Source organism: Artemia franciscana, chromosome 7 (assembly GCF_032884065.1).
Source record: "Artemia franciscana chromosome 7, ASM3288406v1, whole genome shotgun sequence".
Lineage (NCBI taxonomy): Eukaryota > Metazoa > Arthropoda > Branchiopoda > Anostraca > Artemiidae > Artemia > Artemia franciscana.
In genome coordinates, this window is record NC_088869.1 from 54,965,239 (window position 1) to 54,980,651 (window position 15,413).

Sequence of the window (15,413 nt, forward strand, 5' to 3'; positions counted from 1 at the left end):
ATTTAATCATTAAATTATTGCTATCGCCAATGCCTTATTCGAAAAAGATCACCACAGCTCCCGCCATGTCTATGAACCATATTGTTTTTGCCACTTGAAATTGTTTCCGACGTGCTCAGATTTAACAAGCGGTGTCATACGAGATCTGGTATTTATTTGAATTTAAAAATCTTTGGTCAAAACAAAACCAAAGTATTTCTGCTCGCCCCGCTTTTTTTGTGTTTCGGATTAAAAGTTGCTATTTCACTTCACGCTGGACAAGGAGCGTAAATTTGATTTTACTAGTTGGACAGGCTTCCTCAATAGCATATTTTTCATGTTGGCGCATTAGCATGACCTAAAAACAGTGTATTGAAAATGGCTATTCGCTTCAAATTTAAATCAATTTTGGCACCGAATGAGATCAAGGAAATAGCAATATATCAGAAAATTCTCTGATTTGAAAAAAAACATAGACTACATTAATTTCTTCTTTAACTGGCTTGAATATAACTTCAGCTTAAAAAAATAGGATTTAAAACCCAAGAGTTCAAGAATCCCAATGACAAATTTATATAGCTACTTTGTTAATCAGAATTATCACTTAAGGTTGCTTCAAAAGTAAAAGTGTTATTTAAATATGATAAATATTGCTTTGGTAACTTCTTTAAATAATACAGAGATAAAAATCAAAAAAATCTCCATCTTTTTGATCCTTTTATTGTATGAATTAGGGCTACACTCTACCTTGGTGATGAATTTAGTTAAACTGATTCTGATTATGCAAATAATTATATGAAATGGGACAAGAATTTCGTTGGGATGGAGGAGGGGTGTGCTTAGTTGTTTTGGTCTCATGTGGCTCGGTGCTTCAATGAGTTGGTAGTAGTAATAGTAGTAATGCAGGATTTCCATATTATTCATCACAATGCTGGGTGTGCTGTAGAACTCAATTACCAGTAATTGTGGCGAAGAGCAGGATCTCTTCTTTCGAAGCTTTTTTTCTTGTGATCAGCAGTCTGTGTAATCTAAAGTGGTATGAGATGCAAACTGAAAATTTTTCCTGAGTGGATGAATTCTAAAATTGGTTAGTAAAGTTTCGGTGAAGCTTGAAATATCTAATAGTTTCTTAGGAAAAAAACTTTTTTTCATTATGCTGTACATGGTTCAAAAATCAAACTATCCTAGCTGGGAAAAAAACTTTCTCAAAATAATTTCATTTCGTACTCCTGCAGAACATTAAATTACGCCTCTGAAAATTTGAGAATAAAATTCCGTATCTCTTCTAGATTTCATGGAAATAATTGTAGAAAAGTCTATATCAAATGCCTTATTTCGTTTTTGGGGTTATTTTCAGAGCCTTTCATCTGATGCCCTTTCGTATTTTAATCAAGCAACATTATCAAAACTACCTGAGATGATAATAGTTCCTTATACAAAATTGCTTCTTTCATTTAGAATTAATTTCCAAAGTTGTTATGACACATAAAAGTTTTTTATCTCCTAGAGGTGTTTTTTTTCTAGACAAGGTGGAATTGTTTCATCTATCACGGATAGATAGGTTTTGACCTCTTAAGAACAGCACCTGAACTTAGTTTTCCAAAAATATATTGTTTTTTGACTTTTTCTATTCTGGAGTTCTGATTTTTCGAATTCCTATAACTTGTTTAAGTGAATTTTTCTAGCTCCAAAGCTAAACTTATTATAAATCAAATAACTTTGAATACTGATAGGTAATCACGTTATTTCTACAAAAATTAAGCAAAATTTAAAAATATTTTACAAAATTTCTTAGAAAAGAATGCTGTGAGTCCTTTTTACGAAACACAGATTTTCTTTTACTCTTTTCTCAGTCTACTTTTACCCATGCATCTTCTATCTACTGGTATCTGGATTAAAAATGAAAAAAAAAACATAAACGTTTTAATACCAGAAAGAGCTGAGGATCATATGAACGCGAAATTATTTCTGGGTGGTGAGTTTTTTTTCAGGTAGGAGAAAATTCGAAGGAAAAGACAGAAAAGAGATTATATGTGAAATATTAAAAGATATATTTTTTAATATTCCATTATTACTGACTTTTAATTACTGACTAAGTCCCATCTGCCCATGAAGCTGGTCTTGGGTCCTCTTTCTTTGTTACAGTATGGATGGGCCTTCTGTATGCCTCACGGTCTTTACAAGACAAAAAAGATCTAAGAGGGGATGAGACGCAAAATTATCTCCTTCAGGGATGACTATGAAGGTAAAACCACGAATTTGGCCTTGGAGGATAAATTTTGGGAGAAAGGATTGATTCATTCGTCGGACTTGACCAAGCCACTGAATTACCGCAAGTGAACTCATGCTATCGTCATATTTTTATCCGAACTAAGAAATAATTTTTCAAATTTTTAACAATCATCGACTTCCTTGCCGTTCTAGAAGTAACCATTTTTTAAAGAAGGTTTTCAAAACATAAGCGAAATTTTCGTACCTCTAACTTATTTCACTAAACGCTCACACTTTTGATCCCAACGTGACCATTGGGGTCACTTTTTGTCATAAATACTGTCAGAATTTGAAGTTGGCAGAGAGGACTTTTTTTAAAGCTCTGGTAGAAATATATTTAAGATTTTAATCGAGCATCGACTTCCTTAGCTTTCTAGAAGTAGCTGTTTTTTTTTAAAGAAGATCTTCAAGGTTTTGAAAACATAAGCAATCACATCTCTAGCCTATTTCACTAAACGTCCACGTTTTGATCCCAACATGAACATTGGGATCACTTTTTGTGGTCCCAATGGTCACACGGTCAAATAAATTTAAATAAAAAAAAAAACGAAATCAAGTACCTCAAAATTTAGTGATTAGGTTTTTAGTGAATTTTAGTGATTAGCGATAGTGGTTACTACAGCTTTTATAGATTTTGCTATGCAGTGTTTCTTTTAAAGAGATGTATACAGAAATAAATCATGAACAGAAAATTCACGGGTAGGAAGTTTTTAGGGCAAGTATCTCACTTTCGTCAGCGTTACCATGAGAATAAATCTCATAAAAAAATGAGAGTTTTTTTTATCTCATATTCATTCTCGCGTGAGAATAAATATGAAAAAATGGTTTGTTAAATTCGAAAATTTTTTCGTAATTAAAATTTCAAATATTTATAATCTGATGATTCCCAAATACAACTACACCTTCAATGGAAAACTATATTTCTTAGGTTTTTCAGTGTTATGAGTTTTAGCTCTTTTTTTGCCGATTTCTTAATGATATCTTTTGACTAAGGTGCGAGCTAATTGTCTACTACTTTTGACAAATTGATGGTATAATAATTTTTCAAATAGATAATAAAATTGCCCACCTTGCGGAATTTTGGCCAATGGAAATTGCCCACCTTGCGGAATATTGGCGAAATTTTGAACGAAAACAACAAGATATATTTGCTCATTCTTGGGTCCTGTGGTGGCGCAGTGGGTTTGACCTTAGCTTGGTAATACGGGACCCAGAGATCAAATCATGCTGCAGGAATGCACTGCAGGGCCGACGCAGGGACCTTAGTAGTCAAGAAACGTCGTTAATCCGATACAATACAATTGCTCATTCTTGGCTTAATGGAACTCTTAACTTTTCGTTGAAAAACTTGTCTCGTGGAAAGAGTTTTTTAAAAATTAATATCGTAAGAGGAGACATAGGGTACGGTGTTCTAATTACTATTCTTTATTATCTTTGTTATTTAATATTCATACATTAAGCAAATCAATGTGGCTCGTTTACTAGCTCATTGCAGTCGATTCAATTCACAGCTGCCTACTAATCATTTGATTATAATCATTAGAACATAATTATTAGAGGAGGCGGTTTCAACTCTATTATTAGGCTATTTTTCCCATTGTTTTGATTTGCAGTCTTAGGGTTGCTTTTGTGATGTCAACATCAATAAGCGGACTAAATTAAGACCATATTTTGCAATGTTAGTTAAAACTCCTTTAAGCATTTTATATGTATAGCATTTCATATTTAATATCCTAATATTAAAACAGTAGATTAAAATAAATAGTTTTTTGAGATCATCGTATTTTTCCAGGAACGGAAAAATGATAATTTAGCGTTGAAAGTAAAAGACTGTTCCTCATCAATAAGGATAATCCTTTTTTTTGTAGAAAAAATATAAAATAAGATATAAAATAAAGAAAAAAATTTACCAAGTATAAGTAAAGAGCGACACGAAAGCTTAAAACGAGCCACCAATACCCGGAACGAAAGAGGGTTTGTTTCCTCAAGGTACCTCAGTCGTAACGTTCATGTGCTTACTAGGGCTTTACTAAAATCATTTCATTTTATGAAAATTAGTATTTTTTTTTGGAAAAACGACATTGTATGTACAGTTATCAACTGGAAATTTCTTGTATTTTAGGCTAGTAGTTTCCTAGTTAAGCATAAGCAACTACTAAAATGTTATGAGGAGGGGACTCCACCCTCCACATATTCGATATTTGTTGCCTGTTTCATGGTGTAGACTTTTAGTTTTTAGAATTCCACTTTTTACTTGTCTTTGAAAATACCAAGTGTTTTCTAGATTCAAGTTCAAACAGAGTTGGATGAACTAACGTTCGCCAAAGGAACTATTTTTTGATGTGGTCAGCAATTAGCATATGTTTATACCAGGGCAAAGCAGGGGTTCCCATTTTCTTGGATATAAGGGAATGTTGGCAGATGAAAACGTTAAGGGATATCATATAACTCCTCCCCTGTATGAAATTATCCTGACTTTACAGTCCCCCCCTAAATAAAGAAAATAAAGCCACGTTAATCTATGATCTGTTAATAGGGATAACAGCGAACATACATTCAGGAATCTTATTTAAGGGCAAACAGGGACAAATTATAATTCCAATAGTATAAAAAATAGATGAAGAGCGTTGGGAACGGGTAGTCTTAACAAAAAAAAAAAAGATGAATTTTGATTAAAACATCCTGGCATAACTTTAGACTTTCAAACAATGGTGTATTTGCACAACCTATAATATCTATATGAGCTAAAGCGTTCACAAAAACAGTTTAGCACTATAATTTATCATAAGCTTTGTTAGACAAATCAATAAAGAATGAGCTTGCAACACTGTTAGTATCACTAGAAAGCAGGGTTGTCGATTAATATCATCACTGAAAGTCAAGTGTTCATTTAAAATAACAGAGCCTAAAGCATAACAGACACGGATAAAATACTTATAGTCGATAAAATGTCTTGAGCGGTTATTTCACTTTGAAATGAAATATGAGTTATGACTTAAATCCATTTGCATTTCAGTATTTTTCTGCCATAATTCACAGTAACTGTTTCAAATTTTAATATTAAAATCAACAGCCCAATTTTTGGAAACAAAAAAAGTGTAAATTAGAAAACAAGTGTTGTTAGCAATTTAAAGGCTTTTAAGCCTATCTGTGGCAAAGTCCACAACTTGGTTTAAAAGTTGTTTTTCATAGGCCAAAAATCGAAGGCACAGTTTCTTGGACGGCGACTTCTCGTTTTCTATTCTTGCCAAGTCTTCATCTAAAAACGACACCTAAGGGTAAAAAGAATAATAAGAAAAATTATAAAACTGCGATCAATGATCCACTGAACTCTTAAAAGGTTTAAGAAGTGTTGCTCATTTATGGCACAAAAAAAATTGCTTGATTTCGCTTGATTGCTCAGCCACTGCAGCATTTCTTTCTGGTAAAATTTTATTTACCAACAAAAACGAAGGATAACATTAGATAGGAAACTTTTCGTATTATCGACATCGAGTGAAAAAATTTGCAATACTTTTCTCCCTTTCAATCGGTGAAAAATAAAGAGAGAGATAAAAAGAAAAAAAATCGAGAGTACAACTTTAATCCATTCAATTCGAACCCTATCCAGTTCAGAAAATGCAAGCATATTCAACTTTGCAAGATCAAAACATTTAGAATCATTACACTAGATAGAAAAATCTTTCTATTATTGGAATCCAGTAATACCTTGTTTTGGTATTTCCATTTAAAAAATTTCTAAATAACCTCCCCAGTAGTTTTTGAGAAAACATTTATGCTTTTGAGAGTGGAAATCTTTGGAACAATAAATTAGGTAATAGTTATGGATATATGTACTTATTAAGAGGGAAAAAGATATAGGGAGAGGGGGAGAGAGAAATAGATGGAAAAAAGAAAAAAGGAGGGATAGAAAAAAAATTATACAGAAAAAAACAAGAGCAAACAGATCTACACAATTTAAATATTTGTTTAGTTTCCCATTTTACTACATTTATTATCTATTCCATATCATTTTCAGTATCTGAATGCATCAAGGATTAAAACAAATTAGAAAATTGGCAATTTACAAGAAAAATACAGGAATTTACTGAGGGAGTCACAAAATTTTCACACTTCTAAGAGGACGGGCAGGAAGATGTCTTCCCCCTTAATAAAGACCTATATTCATGATCTATTACCTAAATTATTGTTCCAAAGATTTTGACTCTCCAAAAGTATGAATTTTATAGATAGGGTCAGTTGCAATCTTTTAAAAGGGCTCTCAAGAGTAGACTTTTCTATTGATTCAAAAAAAGAGAGAGGGTAAAGAGAAAAGGGGAAACAAACTTAGAAAACTTAAGATTTTCAAAAGGGCAAACTTGGGAGTCCAAACAACTGACAACACAGCTTTGTTCCCCAGTCTTCTAGAAATTTTGAAGTTTAAACCTCGGTTGACATTTTTTTTTTTGAAAATATTCAAATTAGCTTCAGTGAAATTTTGAAACTGTTAATTTCTGAGAGATTAAGGTCTTCAGATATTGTTTCGTACACCTAGAGATGAAAGCTGTTGCCTTATAAAGACAATTACGGTTTTGAGGAAATATTTCCCCGACGCTATAGACCCAAGAAATGGAGCAACATAAAAAAGGAAAAGATGCAAAAAGATTCCTTCTGCCTTAAATTATTTGAATACCTCACTCACTTTAACATCTAAGTTCGCATTATGCGCTGTCTATACTGTATGAGTGTCCGACCACAAACCGAATAGGCTTGTCTAGTTTGGCACCCAGGCTTAACTACTATCCAACCGAAAAGCATGAAAACATCCAGAAGTGGGCGTGCCAGATAATGATCGGGGCGAACTTTATATCCTATGAAGATAGCCTACAGACACAGAGGCTTCAGATGCTACCTGAAAGGCACCACCATCTTCTGATGTATTTTGGAAAAAAATATGCCTAAAATCTGATGCCAATTGCCAAATTTTACCTTATCTTCAAGATCCACAAACCAGTTGGGCTATAAGACATAGAGAAATCCTCACTTCGCCTTGGCAGATCCTTTGCCCTCCGCACCGAAAGGTGTGCCAAGCGAAGCGGCTCCACATCGAAGCCGCATCTATCATCCTTTGTCCCGTACTTTTTGAAGCACTTCAATTATTCCTCTTGAAAATGCCGTTATGACAAAATAAGCTATTATGACACTAAAAGGTTTTTATTTAATCTATCGTGTTTTTTTTTTAAATTCAAGCTTCGGCTTTCCTTTAATTAAAAAGTATCTTAGCTCATGTAATTTAATTAATTAACGTGTTTAAAAAATGCACACTAGTTAGGTAGTTAATATTAGCATACATTAGACAACTAATACGCAGTGACATATAAGGTAATTAGATTAATTGTTTAAATTATGAAACTTACTGCTCTCATTATCTTGTATTAGTGTCACATTATAATGTTGATATATGTGATACCAACTATATATGGCTAATATTTATGGTTTATTAGAATGTATGTATTACTTGAAGTACTCATTTCATGTTGCATGATCTGGGCTCATCACGGTGTTCAACATCCAGTGACATATTTGAGCCCAGGAAGTTCTGTTCCAGTTGATGGCTCAGCTACAAACAACCAGTCTCGATTCAAGCGTCTGTCATAAATGCTGGGTCCATCAAGCAGCTTCAAGTCAGAATTGATGGTAAATAGCCAGGTAATCCTATGACCTAGGGCTCACATCCTCAACGACGCCAAAGGAGAAACTCAGGAGATCGCTTTAATATTACGTCTTAAGGGGGTAAAGGGCGTGGCTCTGCGTCTGCATTTGCCGAAATTTGATATGGGCAAACGGTTCCCGATTCTACTGCATAGAGTATCATTGCTAAAATTTTTTGATCGCTGGACCTTTTGAAAACGTCCATATCATGGGTATCCAGCACTTTCGTCGGCCAGGTTTCGCAGCCAAAAAGTAGAACAGACACAACCATTGCCTCAAATATTCGCAGTTTCGTCTTTAAAATGACGTAATGTTTGTTTTACCGATGTATCCTCGCACGGGAAGAATGATCAGAGCGGAAGAAACATTAGCTTTGATTTTTAGATGTTGCCGTAGGGATTCATCAGAGTCTCAGCATTTGAAAGAGTTAACATTTTGACTGGGATTTTTATCGAAGAGGTGTGTCTCCAATACAACTCATCCTTATTGTCTTCTGGAAATTTAAATAGAAGCCGACGTGCCTGCCAGATTTGGATAGGTCAACAGGCATAGACTGAGTCTTTGTAGAGACTTAGAAAACATGTCAAGGCCATAGGCATAATATAGATCAGTTACTGAGAGAGATGGTCTTATCATTTCTCCTTGATACTAGACAAACTGTATTTTAAAATAACAACTAATTATTATGCCAGTTTATACTTTCTAAATTAATAATCAAAGTGTTTCCTATTGTCTGCAAAAAATTCATAAAGTGCAGGGATACTTTCCCTAGTTTCAATAGGACTTTATGAAAGTACTTTTCTCTTATTTTTCAATGGTTCGAACTTTTTGTTTTCTTCCTTTTAATGGCTTTAAACATCACTTACAATCTCAGAATCTATTTATTTATTCTAAATAATGTGTAATAAATGATAAAAGTATGCTCAGAACAAAGAAGAAGAAGAAGAAACAGAAACCTTACCCCAGATTTTAATCCATGAATCATCAGAATAATCTTACATCGATCAAGAAGAAATTTCCATGCCTTTTCATCTGTTTCTTTTTCATACAAATCTAAACTTGTAAGCCTTGTTGAGTCTTCCAAACATGCAAGTTCTTTCAGCTTATCTTTAAATAACAATAATTTAAATGAAAATAAGAGAGGAAGCAATAAAAAATGTATACCAAAATTATCATTGTCACACTACGCGTTCTAAAATTGATTTTGATATTTATTCTTATGGCTGAAACGTGGTTGTATTCTTCTTCTGGTAGAATCTGGACTTGTCTATTGATAACAGCGCAAAGGTTTTTTTTTCTTCTATTCACTTAATATTTGATTCATTCAAAATTTCATACAGCCAACTGCCAAGGTGCTTTTCACCTGTTAAATTTTTGTCCCCTATGCTTATTAGTTTTCAAATCACACCATTGGCAATGCCATCACAATCCATAGTACTCATTGAAGTTTTACAAAACGTTTCCCTTTTTACGACATAACTAACATAAATTGATTTCAAGCTGAATGTAACAACTGTATTCCGATTCAATAGTTCAGACAAAACGACAGATATAGAAAGAGAAAGAAAGGGAGGGAGAAAGATAGAGAGAGAGAGAGAGAGAGAGAAAAAACAAGAAAAAGAGAAAGAAAGGTAGTAAGAAGGAATAAAGGAAAATAGAAAGAGATAGATAAAGATAGAGAGAAAAAGATATTTGTTTTCTGCCTCAAAATAATCGCTTTTATCCTGTTTCTAAATCTATAGCTTCGTTGAGACTTTTGGGCATTGCTGTGTTTACTGATCGATTTATTGTAGAGAAAAAAAACAAAAAAATTACGTTGATCTTTTTTTGAAGTAAAACAAACAACAATTAATCAAGTACTATATGTATTTATTGATTACATAGTCAGCCAAAACTGATGACAAAAATGACTTGGTAAATGCTCCGCAAGCAAAAGTGGACATAATATTTATGTCAAAAAAATAAGAACACATTCTCGTATTTTAATTCAAAAAATTAAAAAGTTGAACATCCTCCCTCAATAAACTTAGAAAATCTATTTTTTGTATCTTCATAAAAAAAAATTCGAATCTTTTTTTCTCCTTCCTACATTTTTTATCAATTGGGTCACTGATTGGCCACTTTAAAGTTTGTAAGTAGTCCAGAGAGATTATTCAGTTGGAACAGTGTATTCTTGTCGTTTCAGCTTTATTGATAAATCACTTTGAGCTGTATTTGTCTTCAGTTTGTTATCATTCTTGGGAGTTGTTCAACACTTCTGACCGGCAACTATAAAAGTTTTCAGATGTAGTTTTTACCATTTCTTTTTCTTTCCTTCTCTTTTCTTTATATATAGAAATTGTTTTATTTTCTTATGCTGTTTCAGTTGAATGTTTCATGAATGTGTCAGTTGTTTTCATTTATAGTTTATAATTTTCTCTTTCGCTTTTCTATACATAGTTTTTCACATTTCTATGATATTTTCTATTATCTTTTATCTTTTGCTCTAAGTTTATTCTTAATTTTCTAAGTTCATTCTAATTTTCCCCTCTTTCCATTCTTTTTTCATATTTTTATGCTCTTTTCTGATATACTTTAGCTATATATCCTACTTATTCTTTTTCCCGGTCGACAAACATTTCGTGAATCTAAAACTGAAACATTCGGGTTTTCTTATTTTATGTAGTGTCTTAATCAAAAGTTTTAACCGTTGCTATATACTTCAACATGTTCATTTCATTTATAGACTTAACCCTACAAGATTTCATATGACCAATGATCTATGCTCATTACCGTAGATGTGTTAAAAAAAAACTAAAGAAAAACAAACAAAAAACAAACTACTGACATATAATTTTACAAAATTTCTAAATTTGCTAAACAGTGTTTTGAAATATATGTATCTTAAGGTTTTCAAGCTTATTTATAACTATCACCTTCTTTCATGACATAAATCCTCAAAAATCCTAATAACTTCGAACTAACTGGGACAGATTTGTCCGAGCATAATAGGTAAGGTCCTCCAAGATCGAATTTCAAAATATAATTAGCTCTAGCTTGTTGAAGAGGGTCTGACTTGCTTAACGGAATCTGAAAAAAAAGTAAAAGGTTTTATATAAAATGGGATACTACGAGTCTAAGATGAAAAAGATAATAAAATGACAAAAAGGAAGTAGAAACAAAGGTAAAATATAGCTGAGATAAAAAAGGATAAAAACCCTTCAGGGAAAAAGACGGTATACAGGGCGTCGACAATTGTCGAAGTTTCAGCTGCTGGATCTTTACTATGGGGATGGCAGCTAAGATAGATCCTAGGGTCCCTTATTAACAAGCAGAGGTCAATTCATTGAGCTGCCACAGGATCTAATATAGATAGAAATGTGTGTAATGAAAGCCGGAATCTGAAACTATTCAACGAAAGCTGGAAAATAGAAATTCAGCATAATATACATCTATCATATAGGATGATAGCTATAAGTCTATTAAAATAGGACACGCCTATTAAAAGCCATGATACAATTGTAAAACTGGCAAAATATATTACAATCGAGCATTGATTACAAGTACAAAACTGGATTTTTTTTCTGATAATCACTCCATCGTTAACAAATTTTTCTAATTTTTAAAGTGTAAGGGGGCATCCACTTCCGAAAATCACGTAAAACTTGCGACGCATGCCAAGTGTGGCGGAAGTGTGCAAAGTGTGACGAAAACTTTGCCGAGCGTGGCTGAGCTGTGCGGAACACTCAACATTCTGTAATGTACACCAGGTGGCGGAAAGTAGGCGTCCCCTCCTTTAAGTGCAGCATAGACATAGGAATCTCTGAAAGTAACTGTAAACAATTCAAAAATTGTCAGTCAATGGCATAAGCTTTTGACGTATGCAGAGACGCAAATTCCCGGAAATGTAGGGTCTGTGCAAGGATTTTTCTTCTAATGACATAGAAAAAAGAATGTTTTTTAATTCAGAGGGAGGGGGAGGGGTGCAATCACTCTTTCGATTCAAAAAAATTAAAACTCCAAAACAGGCATTTCTCAAAATCTACAGGGATGGGGCGTTGCATCCCGCCTCTCAAATTTGCACCCATTGACATGTGCAAGGCAGTTATTATTACAAGGGATATGCTAATATTTCTATAGTTGTATACTTTCTATTGACAGAAACATTCGTCCTAGAAATTCTAATAGAGTCTTATGATCTTTAAGAACTGGACCTGAACTTATTTTTCCAAAAATAAATTTATCTTCAATTCTAATAGAGTCTGCAACTAAAAAAAAATGGAAAAAAGAAAAGAAACATAAATGCATTATTGGGTGTACGAGTCTAAGATTAGAAAAAAATCATAAAATGAGAAAATTGAGGTAGAAACAAAGGTATAATACAGATATAGCTAATACAGCCAAGACCATAGGCGGTAAAAGCAGACGGGTGCAAACTTGGTTCAACCTCTTTTTGGATGATCTACTTTTAAAAATATTTTGACTAGTGTTGCGCACTTAGTCAATGTTTAATTCAAAGTATTTTTTTTTTTAAACCCCTTCATTATCAAATATAAAACCACCAGATTAAACCCCTATCCATAGATAAGCCCTAGTGAAGCCTTAAGTTTTGAAATTCTTTTCCATTGTAACTGATTTCCGATGATATTTTAGGTTTTTACTTCTTAGTAAGTAGGAAAAATGATGTATTTATACAAAATTAAAAAAAAAAAATAGACCAAAAATTAAGAACTTCAATAATAAAGAAAAATGTAATTGCCAATTTTTTATAGGTATTGATTATTAGACTTTAAAAAAATGGAGATGCGGGGCATCGATCCCCGTACCTCTCGCATGCTAAGCGAGCGCTCTACCATCTGAGCTACATCCCCTTGAACGATTAGAGCATTCATATAATTTATGCTGTAATTCGACAAAACTAACTTAAAAAGACGTTATCTTATCAACAGTCCAAGGGGGGGGGGGGGGGGGGAAGAGGTGATGGTAAATTTTTCTTTACTCCATGTTTTAGCTAGAAATAAAATGAAAGCATAACTTGATGCCTTTTTAGGCTCTTTCAAAATATAATTATTGCTTCAGGCATAAATTCCTTTCTGAAAACTTAAAGAGCCCCTAAAAGGTATTTTTGGCAACACGTAAAAAGTAACCATTACCAGGGATGCATTTAAAAAGCTTTTAAAACACATTATTCGTTTGTAAGTCAATGATTCAAAAATAAGGTGTTCCAAAGGTATTGATTTATAAGATCTAACTTGACAGGAACTTGAATTTATAAATATAATTATAAAATGTCAAATGTTTTCCTGACGTCTGTGTAAATGGGTGCGTTATATTGAAGGATAAACTTTGTAGAAAGGAAAAAGAAAGGGAAAATTGGCATTAGGGAAACGTCAGAGATTTTAGAATAACTTTTGTAAACCCAAATATTTATTGAGGTACTTGTCTGTTATATAAAACACCCGAGAAGTGAAGTTTGGTGACAATAAAATCTGATGAAAATAGAATAATTTATTTGCAAAATTGTGGAAATCATTTGTAAATTATTAAATTAGGAGCTTCGGCGTCGGCTGACAATCTCAAAGACAAAGAAAGGTTCATTATTAACGCGATTCTTGATCTAATTCATTTTAGTTCATTATTAACGCGATTCTTGATCTAATTCGTTTTACTTCATTATTAACGCGATTCTTGATCTAATTCATTTTAGTTCGTTATTAACGCGGTTAATGAGGACACCGGTTAGTTTGCTTTGACTAGTGATAGAGTATAGTGTCTCACCATGGATGTTCAAATTAAGATTTTTGATTTGCCAGGGACCGAAGAACAGGCAATTATATTTTTCCAGGATAAGGGGTTGTTGCCCAAAACAAAACACTGCGTCAATGGACACACCATGACTTTGTACTCTTACGAGAAGCAACATTTTTGGAAGTATAACACTAGGCCATGTTTGAAAACGGTCAATTTGCGTGTCAATACGAGGTTTTCTAATAGTAAAATAGCATTTGTTACTGTAGTTCATTCCATATATTTCTGGGTTAAGGAATTGTCGTCTGTGGCCTGGTGTCAACAAGAGAGCTAGGCATTTTTAAACAAACAGTTGTAGATTGGAATAGCTACCTCCGTGAAGTGTGCGTGTTTTCTCTGCAACAGAAAAACCGTTTGCAGACCGTCAATAGAAAAATTTTGCTAACAAAGTATTCTATTTATATCATTTTTTTTTCACTAGCATTAACTAAACTTCACTTCTCGAGTGTATTTTATATAATAGACAAGTACCTTTACTGAATTAGATTGTATGCATTGGAATGAATTAAAGTCTTTGGATTACATCACTTTAAACTAAGCTATATTTTAGGGCCCCTTCAAGGATTGAAAAAAGAAAGTTCCCCTGAATCCATTATTATTTTTGGAAAGAGCATAAAAAAACATCAATAGATGTATTCACTTTCTTCCTAGATAAACGATGGGGAAAAAGAAAAATTAGCCGGGTTTAGGAGCACATAGCTCCCCAGAAGGTTAAAAGTTACACCAACTAACGAGCCGGAGGGGCCAATAATATTGATGGGGGAGCCAGACTTTTATTGGTGCCCTTCCCCAAACACGTTTCTGTATCTGCTCCTGTTACAAGATGTGAATTCTAAGAGAACTCAATTCAAACAATATTTTGTCCACAATTCATTTATAACGACTCAGGCAAAATAGAATTTAATCGTGTCAACAATGCAGCATATCCGTTATAACAAAGAATACATGTCATCCCAATATCTAAAACAACGAAGAAATATACTTTTAGGGCTATAATCATCGGGTGGTGTCGGGATCATTACTATTGGAATCCAATTTACATTTGAATATGATTTTTTTTTAGATTTCCAGAGAATTGAGAAAATTATTAAAGACAAAAAGCAGCAAAGAGAGATCAGCCAAGGTCTGGCCTTACCCAATTATGGTCCCTGATGGATACTCTCTCCAATTATCAATCGTTATCCATTCCCGCCAAACCTTTATCCTATACCCCATATTCTATTCTAACCACCTTTTGATATCAAAATTTATTTCCTACATGACTATCCCATGGGATGGGACCCTGAAAAAGTTAATTCATGTTTCCTTAAAATTTGTACTCCAATCATTCCCGCAAACCTCTGCATCTTTTGGTTAGAATAATTTAGGCTATGCCGAGGGGAAAGTTCTGTTTTAATTCGGATGTGGATTTATTCCCCCAATAGAAATTAAGAGGTTAGTGGAGCCAATCCCTTTTGACGCCTATTTGTTTCTCTCGAACGTAAATTTGAGAGGAAAAGTTTATTTTTTAAACTTGCTAAACTCCCCTATTTTGTTTTTTAGAACTTTCAAAACATCCTAATATTATAAATAAAAGGCCCCTTTGTTTCGGGAGTCATATGTAAATGGTTGGTACAAAAAGTTAAACTTTAGCCTAAAGTGAGAGGTGTGGGGAGCAGACAACTCCCCTCATATACGTAATAATT

The 15,413-nt window shown here is 33.4% G+C and overlaps 1 protein-coding gene and 1 non-coding gene across 3 annotated transcripts in view; both read right to left on the bottom strand.

Moving 5' to 3' along the window:
• Positions 1-5,010: 5,010 nt before the first annotated feature.
• LOC136029478 (actin-histidine N-methyltransferase-like) overlaps positions 5,011-15,413 on the bottom strand; it is a 145,974-nt gene continuing 135,571 nt past the window's right edge. For both annotated transcript variants that reach the window (XM_065707902.1, XM_065707901.1), the window contains exons 9-11: positions 10,857-11,010; positions 8,903-9,048; positions 5,011-5,522 (exon numbers count right to left, since the gene is read on the bottom strand). In XM_065707902.1, coding sequence (XP_065563974.1) covers positions 5,379-5,522; positions 8,903-9,048; positions 10,857-11,010 — 444 coding nt within the window. In that variant the 3' untranslated portion in view covers positions 5,011-5,378. The remainder of the gene's footprint in view (positions 5,523-8,902; positions 9,049-10,856; positions 11,011-15,413) is intronic.
• On the bottom strand, positions 12,719-12,791 carry Trnaa-agc (transfer RNA alanine (anticodon AGC)). Its single transcript has one exon. It is a non-coding gene; the product is annotated as a tRNA-Ala (tRNA).